The following is a 17,579-nucleotide window of genomic DNA, read 5'->3' as shown; positions in this document are numbered from 1 at the left end:
ACGATTTGAATCAGTCTACTCATCCAAGAAATGCAGATAAATTATATTTTCCGGTGGTCGTGGTGGTAAATCGTCCGAAAACCATACGATGGGTTTGTAAATAAATGTTGATATCCGCTCGTCAACGTATACAATTTACGTAGTTGGTATCGAGTATTTTCAAAAATCCCGCGTCCGTTTTTTTTCTTTTTCCATCATTTTTGGCCATCATGTTTTCCCCGTGAGATATGAGACATTTTGACCTAAATCATGCACACCAAACTCGTTAACTGCTTTCGACCTTTTACGCGCATGATTTCTGTCATTTTGATTATATTGCCCTCTTTTTCTGTTTAGGGAGGAGACAAACGTATTATAAAATGAATGTTTTCATGTGGCCTGAGGCTGCCGAAAAATCTCAAAATTTATGATTTTGTGTGCATTTTGTGCTTCAAGGAGTGGATTTTGGACTTTTTGGACGTCCTCATCGCAATTTTCAGATGATTTACAATTTTAATAGTCATCATTTGTCTTTATATCTTTGTGTATACACCATGCAGACCCGCTGCTTTCAAAACTAGTCGGATTGTGTGTTCATCATTAATATCGTTATTAGGGGTAAAGCATTGTTACTCATGACTGGTAAGTCTGTAAATGGATCGAGAGGACAAATGCTCCGTTTCTCGGAGCAAGAACTTTTCCCAGAAGGTTCTCAGGAATCTCGGAACGGAATCCGCTTTTCCCGAAACTGTGACTCAAAAACATATACCTTCACTCTGTATTAACACGCAATTTAAGGAATGTCCTTGGGGGAATCCCAGCTTTCATTCGCGGAATTTTAGTCGAAAACATCGATCCATACTATGCACTCACTTCAGGTTTAAAAGTTGAGGAGTATCTTTTCGGATTTTGAGGTTAAAATGAGAAGGACATTTGAGCTGTGGCTTTGCAGGAAAAATATTTGAAGCAAGTATAGGGCATACGTATGCATTGCGTGATATCCTATTGGAGTTTTGAATATGTACTGTGTAGTCTGAAGCAGGTAACACTACTTGTCATCAATACTAAATTTTGGATACTTATTCCTTGAATCAAGGGGTAGTAATTTCCGAGCAGAAATACGTTGCAATCTTTCCGAAAAGATAGTTTTGAAAGCGTGATAGTTTCACAAACATATCTCTAGAAAAAGGAATCATTGACGATCGATCAGTAATCGTTAGGAGGGTTTAACACTATCTCTCAACTTTTGTAACTGGAGTTGGAGTTGTATTATCCTCGAGTATTTCTTCTTGACTTATCTGTTCTGTTTGTGCCTTAACTGCAGCCAACTTGATGTGCCATCTGTTGTTCCATAATTTACACGCACTTCAAAGAGAGTAATGAAGATTTGATCTTCCCTCTGAATTTTATGAACTGACAACTTTAAATAATAATTAATGTCAAGATCCTTAAATATATTAATGATTATCTCTAACATCCGACGAGTTGGGAAACCGGTATTATTTATTATCTTATTAGCCGGTATTATCTTTTTGACAATATTTATCATGATACAGAACACCTATCTTTGCTGGATTTTTTTTGAGTCAATGAAGTTCAATGTTTCTTTTACTGCTTACCCCAACACAGAAACGGACAGGATCTGGTAAACCTCTCTCGTGGAGGAACAATCCACAAGGTTTCACTTTAATTTTGAAACACTGCTCAAAGAGCTTTTTGACTTCTTCGTGGTTCTTGCCCCACTGGTTTGCTAGGACTGCATCTAGCTCATATGACCCTAGAAGAGTCTTATAAAGGGAAGGGGTTATTCTATTGAGTCGAATTAAATGGCTCTTAAATCTGCAAAAAAGTTGCTGACGATCCAAACGAATTGTCGAGCTAATAGCCCATGGCATTAGCCCGCTGACCGCTAGTCAGTCGTTCAACCGTCCTCACCACTTCTGCGCTCACTTTGGCATGATCCAGCAAAAACTGGACTTAATTAATCGACTGGAGAAATTCATCTTGAGACAAGATAACCTCGAGAGAATGAACTTTGAGAGCACTATCTTGTATTTCTTGCATTAGCAGAAAGGAAACACCGGGATGCAAACCATATTCAGATGTCACATCCTTGTGCAATTGGTCTTTAACAACTTGGGGTAATACTTTACCAAAGGCTCTGTACTCCTGTTGTTCAGGATTGGCAAAGAGTTGGTCAATTGAAACACAAGTGTCGTTTGTAGCTCCCTTCTGTCTTTTCCACCGGCAAGATTTGTCCGTTCTGGAGATGTTGTGGTGGCCATGTAAGAGAAGGGCAGCCATGTGATGTCATCTTCCCACGCCTGCAGGGCAGAAGCAGAGACCGCCTTTAATAGTACTATCGACATTAATATCAATCTAGAAAAAAGACATGAAACACAATTTTGGATATTTTATACATTTTGGTTTCACAATCTATTAATAAATAAGTAGGATGACATACTTGCATTATGAACTTATGACATTATGAGGTATTATATCATGTATCTGTGGGGTGGAAATAAGAGAGACATGAGACACAATAGCCCAAATGCACACAAAAATGAAAACACATTAAAATACAAAAAACAAATAGGTTTACAAGGCAAAGGAATTATAAAACAAACCAGGACGTTTTGGGCCAATTATGCCCATTCTCAACTGGAACAAAAGCTAAAAAATGTAAAAATTAAAAGAATAAAAAGATGAAATGAGCATGCAACTGACCGAGGTAGGAATCAGTGCAAGATATTTTGCACGGTACTGTCAGCGTTGTTGGACTCCATTAGAATTATCGGATGATTTGTGTGTTTACATATGGGGGCCCAACATTTTCTACCAAACGCTCAACGATCTCAGGAGGTTAGTTAGGTTGCGTTTGCGAATAGAAGAACCAAACGGAATCGGACGATTTTACTTTAACAACGGAGTATACCTATATTGGGATCATAGGTTCAATTCTGTTGAATTCATTAATGTTATGAGGAAAGTACATAGAAAAGTAGACTTACCTGGACATCATACAGTCTGCCTCGCTGGCTTGCAAGAACACTACCTTTAATCATGAGAATTTCACTATCAGAAGACAGGCTTGATACATGTTGGCTCTCGTAGGCATTTTCACCTTTCTGGAACTGCTTTAATCCGTCTACCGACTGGAAAACTCGAGAGAGTTTAATCATGGTTAAAGACACAGACTATCAGAAACACGAACCTTTAAAGCGTTGGTTGAAGCTATCACGTTTGAACATGTTCGAATAATAACGTTATGTTAGTGTTTTGGATCCAATTCGATACAATCGATACCGACTGTGATGTGGCACTAAAGTGTCTATTTGTTTCTCCCTTCGTCCTTCCTCATTGATTACACTGCGGTCGCGTATTTCGCTCAAAATTTCAAGTGGTTTGAGTATTTCGAGTGAGGTCTATTTCGGGTTGGAAGTGTGTCTACTCCGGGTCATCGATGGTCCGAATAAAGATCAGCGCACGAGTATCCTTTATTTTGAGATTTGTTCCAGTTTCATCTGTCAGGCTACTTCTATCCACCATTTCTTCTTCTTCTTCTACTAACGACTAGGGCATGACCCTGTTTGTCAAGCCTTCGAGTGCCGCGCACAAAATATTAAAAATATAATAATTATCTGTAAAGATTCGTCAAGTCAATAAAACAAATAGCAACAGGAACATTCAATCATCCTCAGGAGAGGAGACCCAGCTTTGTGCCCATCTCTTAGGCGGTCGTCCAGGCAGTCTTTTCCCTATCCACCATTTAATCTTGGAAATTAATCTTATGGAAAAGTAGCGTATTACGTGTAAATCGCGTCTTTGCTCTGCAGGCATGAGAACATAATTTAGAGATCGCTGCTCAAGGACTTGAGTAGCGCAAGAAAGGAGCTGGAAAGGAGGTGACGTTTAATCGATTCGAAAAGCAGGCCGCGGAGACCTCCTAATTTTCCAGCCGGAGACATTCCGTCCGGAGTGCACTCAGCGCAAAAAGCACCGACTAGTCTCAACTTTATTACCTCCCAGTGACTTGGCAAATAAAATATCAATATTGAGAACTCCACGAATATCAACGATTGACTTCGGTCGGACTCACCGAGCGTTGCGAGGTTTCGCGACTTCCCGCTACTTCTTTCGATAGTTCCCCTCCGCGCTTTTTGTTTGTGTATCTTTAAGACATCTCAATCTCACTTGCAACATTCCGTTGCCATTCTGATGATTATCTAAATTGACATTATTTGCGTCAAATATGACGTGCTCGTTTTGCTCATTGTCAAAACCAGAAGCTGGAATCTCACGCTGAGAATGGGGATAGTTGAATGGGGGAGGTTATCGGTCCGTTGTCGAGTGGTGCCCCGAATTTCGCAACTATGAATTATTTGGCGCAGAATTCGGCAAACTATGCTGCCGTGCTAATGAAAAACGCCGTATGAACATTCGAGAGTTGCCAAATTTCCTTCGATGAAGTGTTTATTTTTGAGGAAAATCATGATTATTTTTTCCTGAAAATTTCAGATAATTTAGATCAAATTACAAATAACATTACCTGAGAAATTGGTAGAAATATATTCAAAAATTTTCCTGAAAATTACCAATTTGCCAGAGTAAATTTGGCAACACCCGAAGGTTCGCACGGCGTTCTTCCTTAGCACGGCAGTATGAGGATCGGGGCTTCGCAGTCAACATTTCGTCTAAACTCTTCGAGTAAATTTGATACATAGGTGGATAAAAATAGTATTAAATTTTCGGAATTACAAAAGTTGAGCTGGAAAGATGACTCCCATACTCAGCTTCCAAATTCAGTGTGTAATTCTGACGTTTGTGACTAGGAGTTGGAGAAACCGCGAAAAAGCGGGACACATTCGCGGAAAAATTGTAGGAAATTTTCGATGAACTTGTGCTAATATTAGAAATTTTATTTCTTTTCACTCCTTGATCATACGATGTAATTTAAAGTAAAACGTATAGTCATAAGAGTAACGCATAACACCTGAGGCACGAAACACTTCGAAAGATTTGACCGCGAAGCGGTCAAAGGGTGTAGCTCCCCAGATATTTTTAAATTAAGTGGTCTCGATGAGTCATAGCATAAAGTTTGAGAGCGGTATGTCTGAGATCCTCTCATGCGACGTGCAGTTTACTTGAACTGTCCGAGACTCATCGATTTACAGGCTGACTGTCTACTCAAAACTGTAAAATCACTTTGATCAAGAGTGTACACGATGTATCGTTTTTTTTTTACTTTAAAGCTAGAATGAAAGGGAAAATTAGAAACTAGCTACTTACAATTTTAAAGTAAAACTTAATATTTAAGTGAAAAATCTTAAATTAAACCATAAGACAAGAAGATGCCTTTAGAATTTTAAACACGGAGGAACTTCAGGAAGTTTCATAATTTTTCTATACGAAGGTGCCAAAGATGACTATATCCTCTACCAGTGGCGTGGCGTGCTTTCCGATGTATCGATTGATCGGTCATTTAAACCCACGGAAAAGAATCGATAGACAGGGTGTTCGCAGCGAACACCTTAGTAATCGATTCTTCACCATGGGTTTTTATGGCATAAAAATCGATGTATCGCAATTCACGCCACGCCACTGTCCTCTACATGCCCTATACATATTATGCCGTGCTGAAAAAGAACGCCGTATGAACTTTTTTGACGTTGCCAAATTTTCTTCGATAAAATATAAATTTTCAGGGGAATCTGTGAACATTTTCTTTTGAATTTTTCAGAGAAAATTATTCGCGACCAAATCTGCATTATCTGAAAATTTCAATGGAAAATGCCCGTAATTCTCCTCAAAAATAAACATTTTATTGGAGAAAATTTGGCAACTCTCAAATGTCCATACGGCGTTTTTCCCGAGCACGGCAGTACTATACACTAAACGACCCGATGGTTCGTACATATTTGCAAGGCCGATGACGTATTCGAGGCGGCTCCACCCGCAGCTAATTCAAATGCGAAGCTAATAATTGAAGTGCGAAGCGGGGAGCAGCAACTTGATCAAAATACTTGTAGCTGAGCTTCCGGGAATAAGCTCAACAAACAATCGAGAGCGGGAACAGATTCGGGACAAGACTATCTTCTCCGCGTCAACTCGGTGAGAAGGAGTCGAGTCGGGCCGGGGCCGGCACCGCGAAACAGGAAGCAGCTCAAACTTGCGTGCGGTTTGCGCCACAAGACAAAGCGAACCCCCGACAGAATCACTTTGTTGCCATGTGGACTTCGTCAGCTGTCCTTCAACCTCTGAGGCCTTGTCTCCACGAGACGTTTAATGGGATTTTTCCTAGGAAAAAATCTCACTTGCGAAGTTGGGGAAAATATTGAGTTAGTCAATACTAATCACAGTTCCAAGTAAGAGTCCTTGTGGAGTCCCAGGAACGATTTAAAAAGAAGAAGAAGAAACTGTTTCGTGTTGTTTATAAAAAAAACGGAATCTATGAAAAAAAACATAAAAAAGTGAAATTAAGAAATATGGAGATTGCAGAAAAACTTGACCTCAAATGATATCAAAAATTTTGAGGATTGAAAATTGGTATGGATGAAGTAGATAAATTTTAGCAATTCCATAAGGTGAACCGAACCCATTCCACAAAGAATCCTTGCACCTTTTGTACGCGGCTCAGGCAACCTAACTTGCTTCACAAAGAAGCTGGTTGCGTCGAGTAAACTGAAGGGATTGTAAGGGGCATTAAGTTTCCATAATTTTTACAAAAGAAGTTACATTCCTGAGATTTGAACGTGAGAAAAATTCCGTGAAACGTCCCATGGAGAGAGGGCGTTTCCAACTGCCTCACTCCTCCTTAGAACATTTTGTCCCGGAACTAGACTAAATTCGACGTATCAAAACATTCGCTGGTTTCATTTTTAATTTGGGTCATGGGGGTTTCCACTCAAAGAGCACGGGGTTGTACTCTCAAAGAGAAAACGAAAAATTGACCATAATCTGAATCGGTGGGTCTTGTCCGCACGAGCAACGATTAACAGAACTTTGTCGGAACAAGCTCGCGGAAATTTTAGTTGCGCATCGTTTTTCGCCTCTTTTCTGTGCGTAGACGGAATAAGTCATAAATCAGCTATAATTTATTCCGTCGAAGTTTTGGAAACTCGGCGCGTGTGGACAGTGACGTCTAATGCTCTTCCGAGAAATATATTTTAGTCCATGCTGAAATGTGGAAGAGGAGACAATCGCAAGAGACACTGATCTCTTGAATAGAGACAACGTAGAGACAGTGTATTCTCATGAGTCAAATAGGGATATTTTTAGGGGGTATCTGTCTACTACCCCTATGCAATATTGATCGCGAGGCGAAATTTCCAAGGACAAGGAACATTAAGACAATTTCACTTGGCAACATTTTTGGCAATATTGTTGAACAATATCGCCTCTTCCTCCCCTCCCCACAAAGAAAATCCTGCCACTATTTGAAATGCCGTGGATATTAACATTCAGGCGAAAAAAGCACCGACACTTTTTTACGCCAATACAACCCATTGATGAAATATTCCCTGGCATTATTGCTCTTTTTCTCATAATTGATATTGCCTCAACGTTGCCAAGACATTCTCTATCAAAAACTCCAGAACTCATAGGATATTTAAGCAACCTCAAAGCAGTATCTGTAGGGTGGGGAATGTTGTCAGCTTCTCTTCAGTCAGAGCTCTCATATCTTGAAAGATCCGCAACTATATTTTTAAATTCTACTCCCCTCCAAACTTTTCGATATTCTTAAAGTTTGGAACTCGCCAAAATTTCGTTCAAAACGTAGCTCGCCATGTGAAACCCACGAACCCGACGGCCTCTTTTTAACGCTCAATTCTACCATTAATTAACCAAAAATCTTAGGCTATTGCCTTCTTCATATCGCACTAAAGCAAGGAACAGTACGGGTTCGGGACTATTTCCTGTTGTCCAGATTCTCCGGGAAGGGAGAGGGAGGAAGATTATTTTTTTCCAAATCCGAAGGGGAAGGGGACAGGCTGAAGAACTGCGCCCATGATGTAAGAGACCTCAAGCAAATGGTTAAAAAATTAGGCGGATTTTAAAACTGGATCAGCTAATGCGGAATGATGCTGGAAAACGTGGCAATGTTACCCGTTGAAGACCGCGCGGCATTTGAATGCGCTATGCTCTCGATTCAGAATATTCTAGCCGTCACATTGACTGCCGAGTGTCGAGTCACCCTATCAGATAGCAAAAAGGAACGCGTTTTGCAAACACTTGCCGACCAGTTCACATGTTACCAGAACATTTAAAAAGACGAGGAATTCGTGCAAAAAATAAATTAAAAATTCATTTATATTCTCGATTTTTTCTTCGGAAACATCCGATTTTTATTTAATAAATTGTATGCTCATGGAGAGTAAATGGACATATTTCTGCAGAACGGAACTAAAACGTGTGGGAAAGATGAGGTGTGCTGGTGGTGAGCCGCACAAGAAATAATGTTAAAGTAGGCGTGATTCCCTCTGGGGAAATGGAAAAACGGGATTTTACGTTGAATCACACGGAACCAAGCTCCAACTTTATGCTAACTCATGAGCCGTGGGCATGTAACAAGAGCGTCGTGGACAGGGTTTATGTAGTAAAGACTCCTACAAGCGCCCGCTGACGTCACTGGCGCTTTGTAATTCCCATTCATTTCTTACGGCCCGAGAACTAACGAGCACACCCCTTCTTTTCCACCTTCCTTCGGTTCCGTGTAGCAGAAGAACATCCTAATATAGTTCTTACACAGGAATTTGTCACCTTTGAAGAAGTCGCGTCGCTTTCACAATACATTCTAATATTTTTCAATGATTCAGTGTCAACCCTTAAAAAGGTGCAACTGATGTGGGTTTGAATCAGTGGCTTTTCTAACAGTAGGATTGCAACTGCATTTTTTTGTCAACACAATACCAAATATACACACATCTGAATTAGTAAACAAAATAAAAAATATTGTCTAAGACTAGAAATTGGCAATCTGCATTTGAAAATCGTGGCACTATTGGTTTAGTTTTGAAATTGCCTCGAAGAATTTCAATGGAGAGTGACAATGACCTTACCTGAACTATACGAGTCACTAGATACGCACATATTAAGTCTCTTATGCAATCAATAGTGAAAAATAAATAAAAAGAAAATCACAGAGGTCGTGTTTTTTCTTAAAAAAAAGTCATGTTACTGAATGCATCCTGTATTCAGTAGTGTATTTACTAGACAGCGTCAAATCTTACCCCAAATTCTCTCCGTACCATCACTCGAGAGGGATGAAACAGGGCTTTTCCATTCTGCAAAGAATATGCTGTGATCCATACATATGTTTTCTCGATGAGAAAAAATCGTGAAAACTTTAATCCGGAACAAACATAAAAACATCGAATCGCTCAATTCCCGCAAAATGAAATAAATAGATAAAAACTGTACAATTAATCAATTCAATGAAGAGAAAGATACATTTCCATGGTAAAAGAGTTAGAATGATTGTCACGTTGGAAGCATCATTCAAGCAACAGGCGAAGGGTGGGGGAGCTGACATGCATAGAACACCATCAGCGTGCACGTCAATATGACGTAGTATCAGCTATTCATCAGAAAATTTCAATGCATGTTCCCCCCAGCGCATTGTTAGAACTTGATCGAATAATTCGTCTTTTTTCTGATTCCAGAAACAGCAATGTTGTTACCAGTTTCACTATCGCTGAGTCGGAAAATTAACGAGACGTCGGACATCCGACGGAATTTGAGGTTCAGATACCCCAAAGATCCAGCCGAGAATTTCAACAAAGAGTAAGTTTCAACTTGCATGTTTGGTTTTGACGTAGGGTCGGCCGGCCCGCTTCAGCCACTAGTAGCGAGTGGCCTGAAAGCCTTTTAGTTTTGTTGAAGAGTTTGGTTTTCTCTGGGCTCAGTTTTATGCTTGAAATTTAGTCGCAAGTGAATGTAACAATTTTGAATATTAAAATTCCTTCGTATACTATTATGTTTTGGGTTTTATTCAGGACTTTGGGGAGCCATAACCATCTCAAGCACTTACACAAATGGAACAAAAGAGGTAGAAAAAAGACCAAATAACTAGCTCAATGGTCGCAATTTCTGATTAACATACTGACTAAATTATGTTCAAATACAGTATTCAACAAGTCTCTCCGTATATTGTGGTTTGAAGGGTATTTTTGCCAGAGGAGCCTATCTGCAGGGGAGAAAAATATCCCTTACTGCTGCCGACTGCGTTTTGCTTTCAAAATGGAGGCCTGTTCGGTTTTGACTCTTAATTTTTAGCCATTCAGAAATCACAACCACATAAAAGTCGCGAATCATAACTGATGGTAGTTTTTTTACGATACGATCATGTGGATAGTAGCTAACGCCGCTTTGTGCAGAGGCCCAAGTTCGTCGCTGGGGCTTGCAAACCGAAAGTTAACACCGTCAACTTAGCTGACGACACCTGTATGGGAAAAGAAATACAACGCCGGGGCTCTCGGGGAGGACTCCAACTCTAAAAGGGGGATTGAAAGGGGTACACCATGCGCGGAGTCAGTTATAGAGGTTTTCATAATTGTCCTTTTCTGTGGTGACGACCTCCTGCTCGACGAGCTCATCCCAGTTGTTGATGGTGGCGAGGCACGACGTAAGCGCCACGATCTTGAAGTCCTTGGGTTTGGGGTCGGCCAACTTGCGGTGGTTGATCTTGACGGTGCAGCACCACTTCTTCTCGTGGTACATGCACTTGGGCTCGTGCGCGCCCGGGCAGTGCTCGTGGTACTCGGGCGGGGTCATGTGGAAGAAGCGGAGGTACCCGCCGCACATCTCGTGGACGTATTTCACGATGTGGGTGTTGTTCCCGGTGGCGGCCTCGCCGATCCTCCGGCACGGGTCGTGGCCCCTGTTCAGCCAACGTAGGTTCTTCCACTGCCAGTTCGCCAGATAATCTGACGTCCACGCCATCTGGAAATATTCATCGTGTAAGTCGGGATTTATCGGAGACAAGAGACCTTGCATTGGCCTCTTGGCGACAGGTGGAAGCTTTTACTTTCGGGGATTCAACAATGGACCACTAGACAAGGTACGAATTTAAGGATGATACATGTTTCTTAACCAAAATTTCACTTATAGAACACGATTCTTGCATCGAAAATTACCGAAATCATTTCCTATATACACTGGGAAAAAAAAACACATTTGATCTAGAGTCCAGACTCTTTACAAAAATCGACAAGACAAAATACTCTTGATTCAATCAGATTTAAGCTTAAATCAAGAACCAAGCCTCTTAATTTTAGCGGATTTCTTTTTGATTTAAGCTTAAATCTGACAGAATCAAGAGTCCTTTTTCTTGTCAATGTTTGCAAGAGTCTGGACTCTAGATCCAATGTTTTTTTTTTTTCCAGTGTAAGATATTACCGGCTTTATTTTACCTGGTTATGGGAAATTTGAATTGCCCGATCATACGAAACTCAATACTCTACGTGAGTCCAATCGCGTACTACACCGGTTTTGGCAGGCTTCTCAATCCAGCACTGTTCATTTCCCACCCTGTGTTGTTCAAACTATAAACAACTTGCTACAGCTGAGCCAAAGCGTCAAGATTGATGTTGCCAGCTTTTCATATCGCAGAGAAAGTCATGGTAATTTTTAGTATGCGATTTGACTCACGTACACCATCGAGTTTTCACGAGCAGGAGGTTTGAATTTAAGTGTCAAGAAACCTTGAATATATTGGTCAGGAGTTAATCTCAGTCATTTTCGTTGCGCGAATCGTGTTTTGGGTAAAATTCTGGTTTAGAAACATGTATCAGAATGCTTAACTTCGTACTTTGTCTAGTGGTCCATTCCTTATGGACAATATTATAAGGGAGCAATAGTAATGACTCTTTTTTTCGGCTGTTGACCTACCTACATGGTGGATGATGAGCTTCAGGTGACGTCATGAGCCAAACAAGTTGCTCAAACTCCGGCTTGATTACGAAACGAAACTGCCATTACGTTGTTAAACATCGTTGAGTCTCACACTAACAACGGTGAGGCTCATAGTGTCCTTCTTATACCTTTCTTGTTTTGCCGGTTGAAAATGCGGGTGTGATCCCTGCGAAACGTCCCGGGCTTTTATTTTATTTTATGTTTATTATTTGCGGCCTTAGTCCCGTTCTAAGTTGTTTCTTTTAAACATCAACCATGTAGGCAATTCAACAGTTGAGTGTTGAAGTCCCGAAAGAAAAAGCTTTCACCATAGCCGAGATACGAGTGGATGGTCTCTTGTCTCTGGGAGTTATTCTTAAGAAGAAACCATGCTGTCCGAAATTGTTGTTGGTTATATTAGGGTTTGGAGGAGTTGGTCCTCATTTCACAAGCCAACGTAAGTTACAGTCTTATCGATGGCCAACCTGTGAAACTATTTAGCTCCGTTTACGACGTTGCAGACTTCCTGTCGTACTGTATTTTTTCTATAGAAAACTATTCAAAGTAATTTCTTGATAACTGCCTTGATCGTCTTTTCTATTAGCAGAATTTTCTGTATAAATCGCAAAATTACTCACGAGCATTCTGGCTTTCCTTATTCTTCAACTTCACTGCAGACGCGTTTCGCTCACCGTACGAGGCTTCTTCAGTGCTGACGTCTTACACTAAAATACTAAAAAACGCTGAAAAATCCAACGATGGTCCTCGTGAAATTGGACCATCGTTGGACATTTTAGTGTTAGATGCCATGCACTGAAGAAGCCCTGTATGGGAGGCGAAACGCATCTACAATGACCTTGAAGAACAAAAGAATGCCAGAATGCTCGTGAGTAATCTGGTGAATTCAACGTTAATTCTGTATTTTGTAAATATAAAGTTTCCTTGTTTTTCTTCGAAATAGTAAAATAAAAGCTGATATTTTGAAACACCTCATTAGAGGTACGTGGTTTCTCCCTTGGAAATCGTGAAAACTTTGCGCGCTTTGCTGACAAAATAAACACAGAACACACGATGGGGCCATTTTCTCATTTCTGAAAAGAAGCCTCACACAAAGAGTCCTCGCTGTCCCGTTTAAGACTTCAAGTTGAGTTTTGTGCGGACCTTGAGAGTTTTTATTGTAAACAACTATCGTTTCGTAAACTTTCATTCAGATCTAGGTTTTCGATTGAAACTACCATATTAGCTAACTTTTAGGGATACGTGTATCAGTCTCAGTTTGAGATTCCTCGGTAACAATAGTTCCATTCGCCGTAGTGTAGTATTACCAGTCGATTAAGGCAGAGTACGTGAGACTTACATTAACACTGAGAGCGCAAATTACTCCTCGGAGCAATAATTTAATTTTCATGTTTATTTTTTGCCACAAACCATCGCTACAAAATCAAGGTTCACAAGATTCACTCCTTAGAGGACGAGAGAACAAAGAACCGAGACTTCAGACATTTACAGAAAACACGAGGTATGCCGAAAAGAGGGTTAAGAGCATCCGTGCATTACGTTAGTATTTACATAACTGAATTTTCTGTGCCATGAATGAGTGTTTTTGATTGATAAGACAACAACATGATGAACGCGTCCGATTTTAAAGCTCCCCTCCCCCTTCCACCACCACCCGCATTCTATAGTGAGCGGTAGAATGGTTTGTTGAAAATTAAAGACACATTTAGTGTGTCCCCCGAAAGTGAGGATTATTGAAGGAAACATGCGTATATTTCTAGGTTTGACTACAGGTTTTGCTTTTTTCCCTCCTACGTCAAGTCTGGAAACGAATCACACTGCTAAGAGAAATGGGCTTACATAATGTTTAAAAGACTTATTTTATTTTTCCTCGTTAATTTTATTCATGTTTAATGGTCAGCGTTGTGGGTGTGCCGTGAAGGTTTTAAAACGTGCTGCCATTTTGTTATTAATTTGTCAGTCCCATGCTGCCGTCCAAAGTCAAAACGCCGTATGTCCATTCGACATTTTTTCGATATTTTTCTGACAAAATAATATTTTACAAGAAGCCCAAGGAATGTTCATTCTTCATTTTTTCTAGTCAATTTTGGCATACCATTAGGAACTCAAAATCTTAAGAAAAATGAAGCCTTGTCTCCTCTTCTCTTACAGCTCGCCACACCTGTTACTTAATCGTCATAATCTTCCAATTTTATTCTCAAGACAAACATAAACCATTACCAGTTTTTTTTTTTTTTTTTTTTTTTTTTAATTCTAGAAAATTTATTTATCTCTTTACATTTATAAAATTACATTATAATATTTCTCCAGTAAAGAGAAGTTATGGAGGCCCAAAATACGATAGCGAAAACACAATAAAAACCGTGAGAAACAAGGCTAAGAATGTATGAAAACATTCGCAGGACGTTTCGGCTGGTGACCCAAACCATTTTTATCTGCTAAAATAAATACAAAGTTAAAAAAAAGGCTAACAGCACAACTACATTTAAAACCGTGTGATCAGCCCCAACGAAAAATTAGGACTGATAAGATGTAAACAACTTAATCAACCCTCAACAAGAAACATTGTTGACTAGGACCGGTCAACTCTCCGTAGTGCCACATACTACCACGATAGCTATTACGTCCCAACTTGGAGAAACGAGTGGTTAAGGAAACTGAGTTTGCTTATATCTGATCGAGCATTACACACCTTTCCCTATTGTTTCAAAATTTCGATAATTTCCTTTAGCATACGCGGAAAATATCTTTTCTCGTGACATAAGATTTTCCGTATCCTGCTGGTGTTTGTGTAGGGCAGTAACTTCTGGTTCTTTGCGGTCATATTTATGACCGTTAAGCCGCTTAGATAAATTATTCCTAGTCTGGCCTATACACGCCAAGTCACAGTCATTACAAGGAATATGATGAACTATACTCCGGCTGCATCCATAACTCAGCCTTAAGCTTATTGTTAGACAAAATGCACTACAAAGTGTTTCTTATATGAACCACCTGATAACCATAGTCTCTGAGTATCTCTGAAAGATTCCCAGGAAGATACGGCACATGAGAGATACTCACAACTTTTTCAACCTTGAAGATGTTATTAAGGTCAGACTCCCAGGTCTTCCTATATTGCTTAAAACTCTTCTAAAGATGTTGTTGACAAATTTTTCCGGGTGACAGTTTTCCATGAGTAATTTTTTTCCAACTCTAATCATTTCAAAGCGAAACTTCCTTTGTGACAGACCAATTATGCGGCGTACTAAGTTAAGGGCCAATATTTTTTTTAATAGAAGTAGGCTAAACAGATAGAAAATTAACATGGTGGCCCGACTCTCCTCAAAAGAGGTTCTTCGGTCAGAACAAATCATTTGATTTTTATAGGCACAGAGGCGTGAGTGCTGAGCAACATGTCCGTAAATGAACTGCTCAAATTTCCTCCGTTGGAGGCCTTCAGGTTGGCTGATAAGTCGCGTTGCGGCTAACCGCCAGAAGTAAAACTTAGGAGTTGTTGGGTGGCTAACGGTAGAGGGCGTGAGCCACTCTGCTAGTGTGGCTCCCGCCGGAGTTTGGCATTCTGATTGGCACGGCATCTCAGAGTGTTTGAGCTTCAATCGGGTCTGGCTGTCTATGCTCACCTGATTATCGCTAACAAGCGTGAATCCGGTAGCGGCACTGACAGCAGGCCTGATTTCTTTACCCACACCCAATATTTCTCAAATGAGGTTCTCGCTAGCGTGAGGAAATCCATACAGAAAATAAATGTGACCGATACTTCGTTGTAAACCGTATTTTATGTAATATATATATATATATATATATATGAATCTGAATGGCACATATTTTCGTGATGTACGACCCCTTTTATGGGTGCTCTTTACAAGGTCTTAGGTCTGGGTCCGACATCATGAGAGAATGCAATAGTGTATTTTCTTCCGCAAATACACTAATTTTACTGTAAGAATCAGTAGCCTGTCAGCAATAAAGAGGCCGTTTACATATTCCGACCCTCGATTTTTCTTTGCTTATTTCACATTATCACTCTTCACCTTCAATATAAGCACTTATTGGATCGAAAAACAAGGAAACGTCTCCTTCACTTACAGAGGGTTTATTCACCGAGAGTAATAGCTTGATTTTTTTTTTTTTTTTTGGAAAGAAACGGATGAATTTTAACGGTCTGTGGATACCATCTAACTTGAAAAGTATGCTATTAGATAAAATGGTCATTAATCTCAAACGCATCGACCATCGAGCGCTTAGGCTGAAATAATGGACTTTCCCTAAGTTACTACGATGAAGCGGTAAAGAAAGAAATATGAAAAAGAAACCTGTATTTTATTTTATTTTTGAATAAATCTTACAAATGAAGTTAGCATACACAACCGAAATCAGGCGTGCTTAGCCTATTGCGCCATATTGGGTTTTCTGCGTGGTTGTTTGCGTGTATTGCGATTGTGCGACTCCCGGTCCCACTGCAGCAACAGGCATATAAGGCTTGGCAGCACATAATGAAATCAACCCCATGGCTGCGACAAGGACGAAAATAACGAGACCAATGATCTTCATTTCGGTAACTTTTCTTTTCACAGCGAGAGATGTGGGGACAACTGAAATCACAAAATAATATCATGAAATAAGACATAGTCAATGGAGACAGCACCGCTAAAAGCTCAGAATTAAAATATTTTGCACACCTGGAAAGAAAGTATTCATACAAAATATCAGCGGGAAAGGCCCCAAAAATGTCGAAGCAATCAGAATCATGACGATTTCTAGGTTTGCTGCCAAAGAAATATTCTCGCATCCACTTTCAGTTTTAATTTTTTTTTGCAGAAGACTCCGTTTTGTTGATTATAATGAATCCTTGAGTCTTCTTGTTTCACTAAAATGACTTTAACCGCCCGGAGGTTATTTTATTAGATTGCTCCTCTTTTGTCAATGTTAAATTTCTTATCATATTGGCTCAAATTGACGGAAATTGCACTCCTTAAAAGTTATGCTCCCGTGTGCTGAGATCCCACTTTCTGTTATTGGTCACATGCATGACATGCTGAAAACACTTAAGGAATAGAGCCCCCGAGTCACGTCCAACGAGTTTGAACTTTTCCAAAAAATGCAATCACTCTTGTGAAAAGAGACACTAGTGCACATAAACAAATTTTGCAGGAGAGCAATTTCGGGAAATTGTTTAACTGCGTCGACTTGGAAAAAAATGTGTTCTTAACGACAGTACATATTGGTCTAATAAGTATGTTTATAGTTTAAAAATTCACATTCCAACTCACTTGAAAATTTCACAGTAAGGCGAGAGTATCTACACTGACAAGAATATTTCCGTACATCATATTTTTATATGCAAACATTTCAAAACGGAAGATTTCCGCTCATTGTCTTCCAATCGCAAATACTCAGAAAATGTCAAGGTTTGGGAAGAGGAAAAACAAGCGGTAAACCTTGACATACTTTTCTTCAAACTCTGTAAGTTTTGAATAGAATTGAAGCTTCTATTCTCAAAGATCGCAAGGAGAAACTGAAAAAAAAGGGGAGGGGGCTTATGCAAAACCAAAATTCATGATTTATGAGTCAACTTTAAGCTCACCAGCTTGCCGAAACGACAGATATGCTAGCTAATGCATGCAACTAAAGCCAAGCTATTATATTAATATAGGTTTGAAGGTAGTGTAGGAAAACTTTTTTTTTTT

At 39.8% G+C, this 17,579-nt stretch overlaps 2 protein-coding genes, 1 long non-coding RNA gene and 1 pseudogene across 3 annotated transcripts in view; 1 reads left to right on the top strand and 3 right to left on the bottom strand.

Moving 5' to 3' along the window:
- LOC109037107 (somatomedin-B and thrombospondin type-1 domain-containing protein) overlaps window positions 1–17,579 on the top strand; it is a 97,085-nt gene that overhangs the window by 61,156 nt on the left and 18,350 nt on the right. The window contains exon 3 of the mRNA XM_019051607.2: window positions 9,642–9,762. Within this exon, the coding sequence (XP_018907152.2) occupies window positions 9,642–9,762 (121 nt within the window). The remainder of the gene's footprint in view (window positions 1–9,641; window positions 9,763–17,579) is intronic.
- Window positions 3–8,138, bottom strand: LOC140224368 (uncharacterized; annotated as a pseudogene).
- On the bottom strand, window positions 9,948–13,433 carry LOC109037108 (uncharacterized). Its single transcript, XM_019051608.2, has 2 exons — window positions 13,229–13,433; window positions 9,948–10,920 (listed from the first exon to the last, which is right to left on the bottom strand). The coding sequence occupies exons 1-2, from the start codon at window positions 13,277–13,279 to the stop codon at window positions 10,510–10,512; spliced, it is 462 nt and encodes a 153-aa protein (XP_018907153.2). The 5' UTR covers window positions 13,280–13,433; the 3' UTR covers window positions 9,948–10,509.
- Window positions 16,192–17,487, bottom strand: LOC140224457 (uncharacterized). Its single transcript, XR_011899730.1, has 2 exons — window positions 17,163–17,487; window positions 16,192–16,484 (listed from the first exon to the last, which is right to left on the bottom strand). It is a non-coding gene; the product is annotated as an uncharacterized lncRNA (long non-coding RNA).

The sequence above is a fragment of the Bemisia tabaci genome, chromosome 4 (genome assembly GCF_918797505.1).
Source record: "Bemisia tabaci chromosome 4, PGI_BMITA_v3".
In the NCBI taxonomy this organism is placed as follows: Eukaryota; Metazoa; Arthropoda; class Insecta; order Hemiptera; family Aleyrodidae; genus Bemisia; species Bemisia tabaci.
This window is presented reverse-complemented; position numbering and strand designations above follow the sequence as displayed.

Coding starts and splice junctions, on each gene's coding strand:
- LOC109037108 (XM_019051608.2), bottom strand. CDS start 13,279: ATGAAAATTAAATTATTGCTCCGAGGAGTAATTTGCGCTCTCAGTGTT. Junction 10,921..13,228: donor TTTGCGCTCTCAGTGTTAAT/GTAAGTCTCACG, acceptor GAATATTTCCAG/ATGGCGTGGACGTCAGATTA.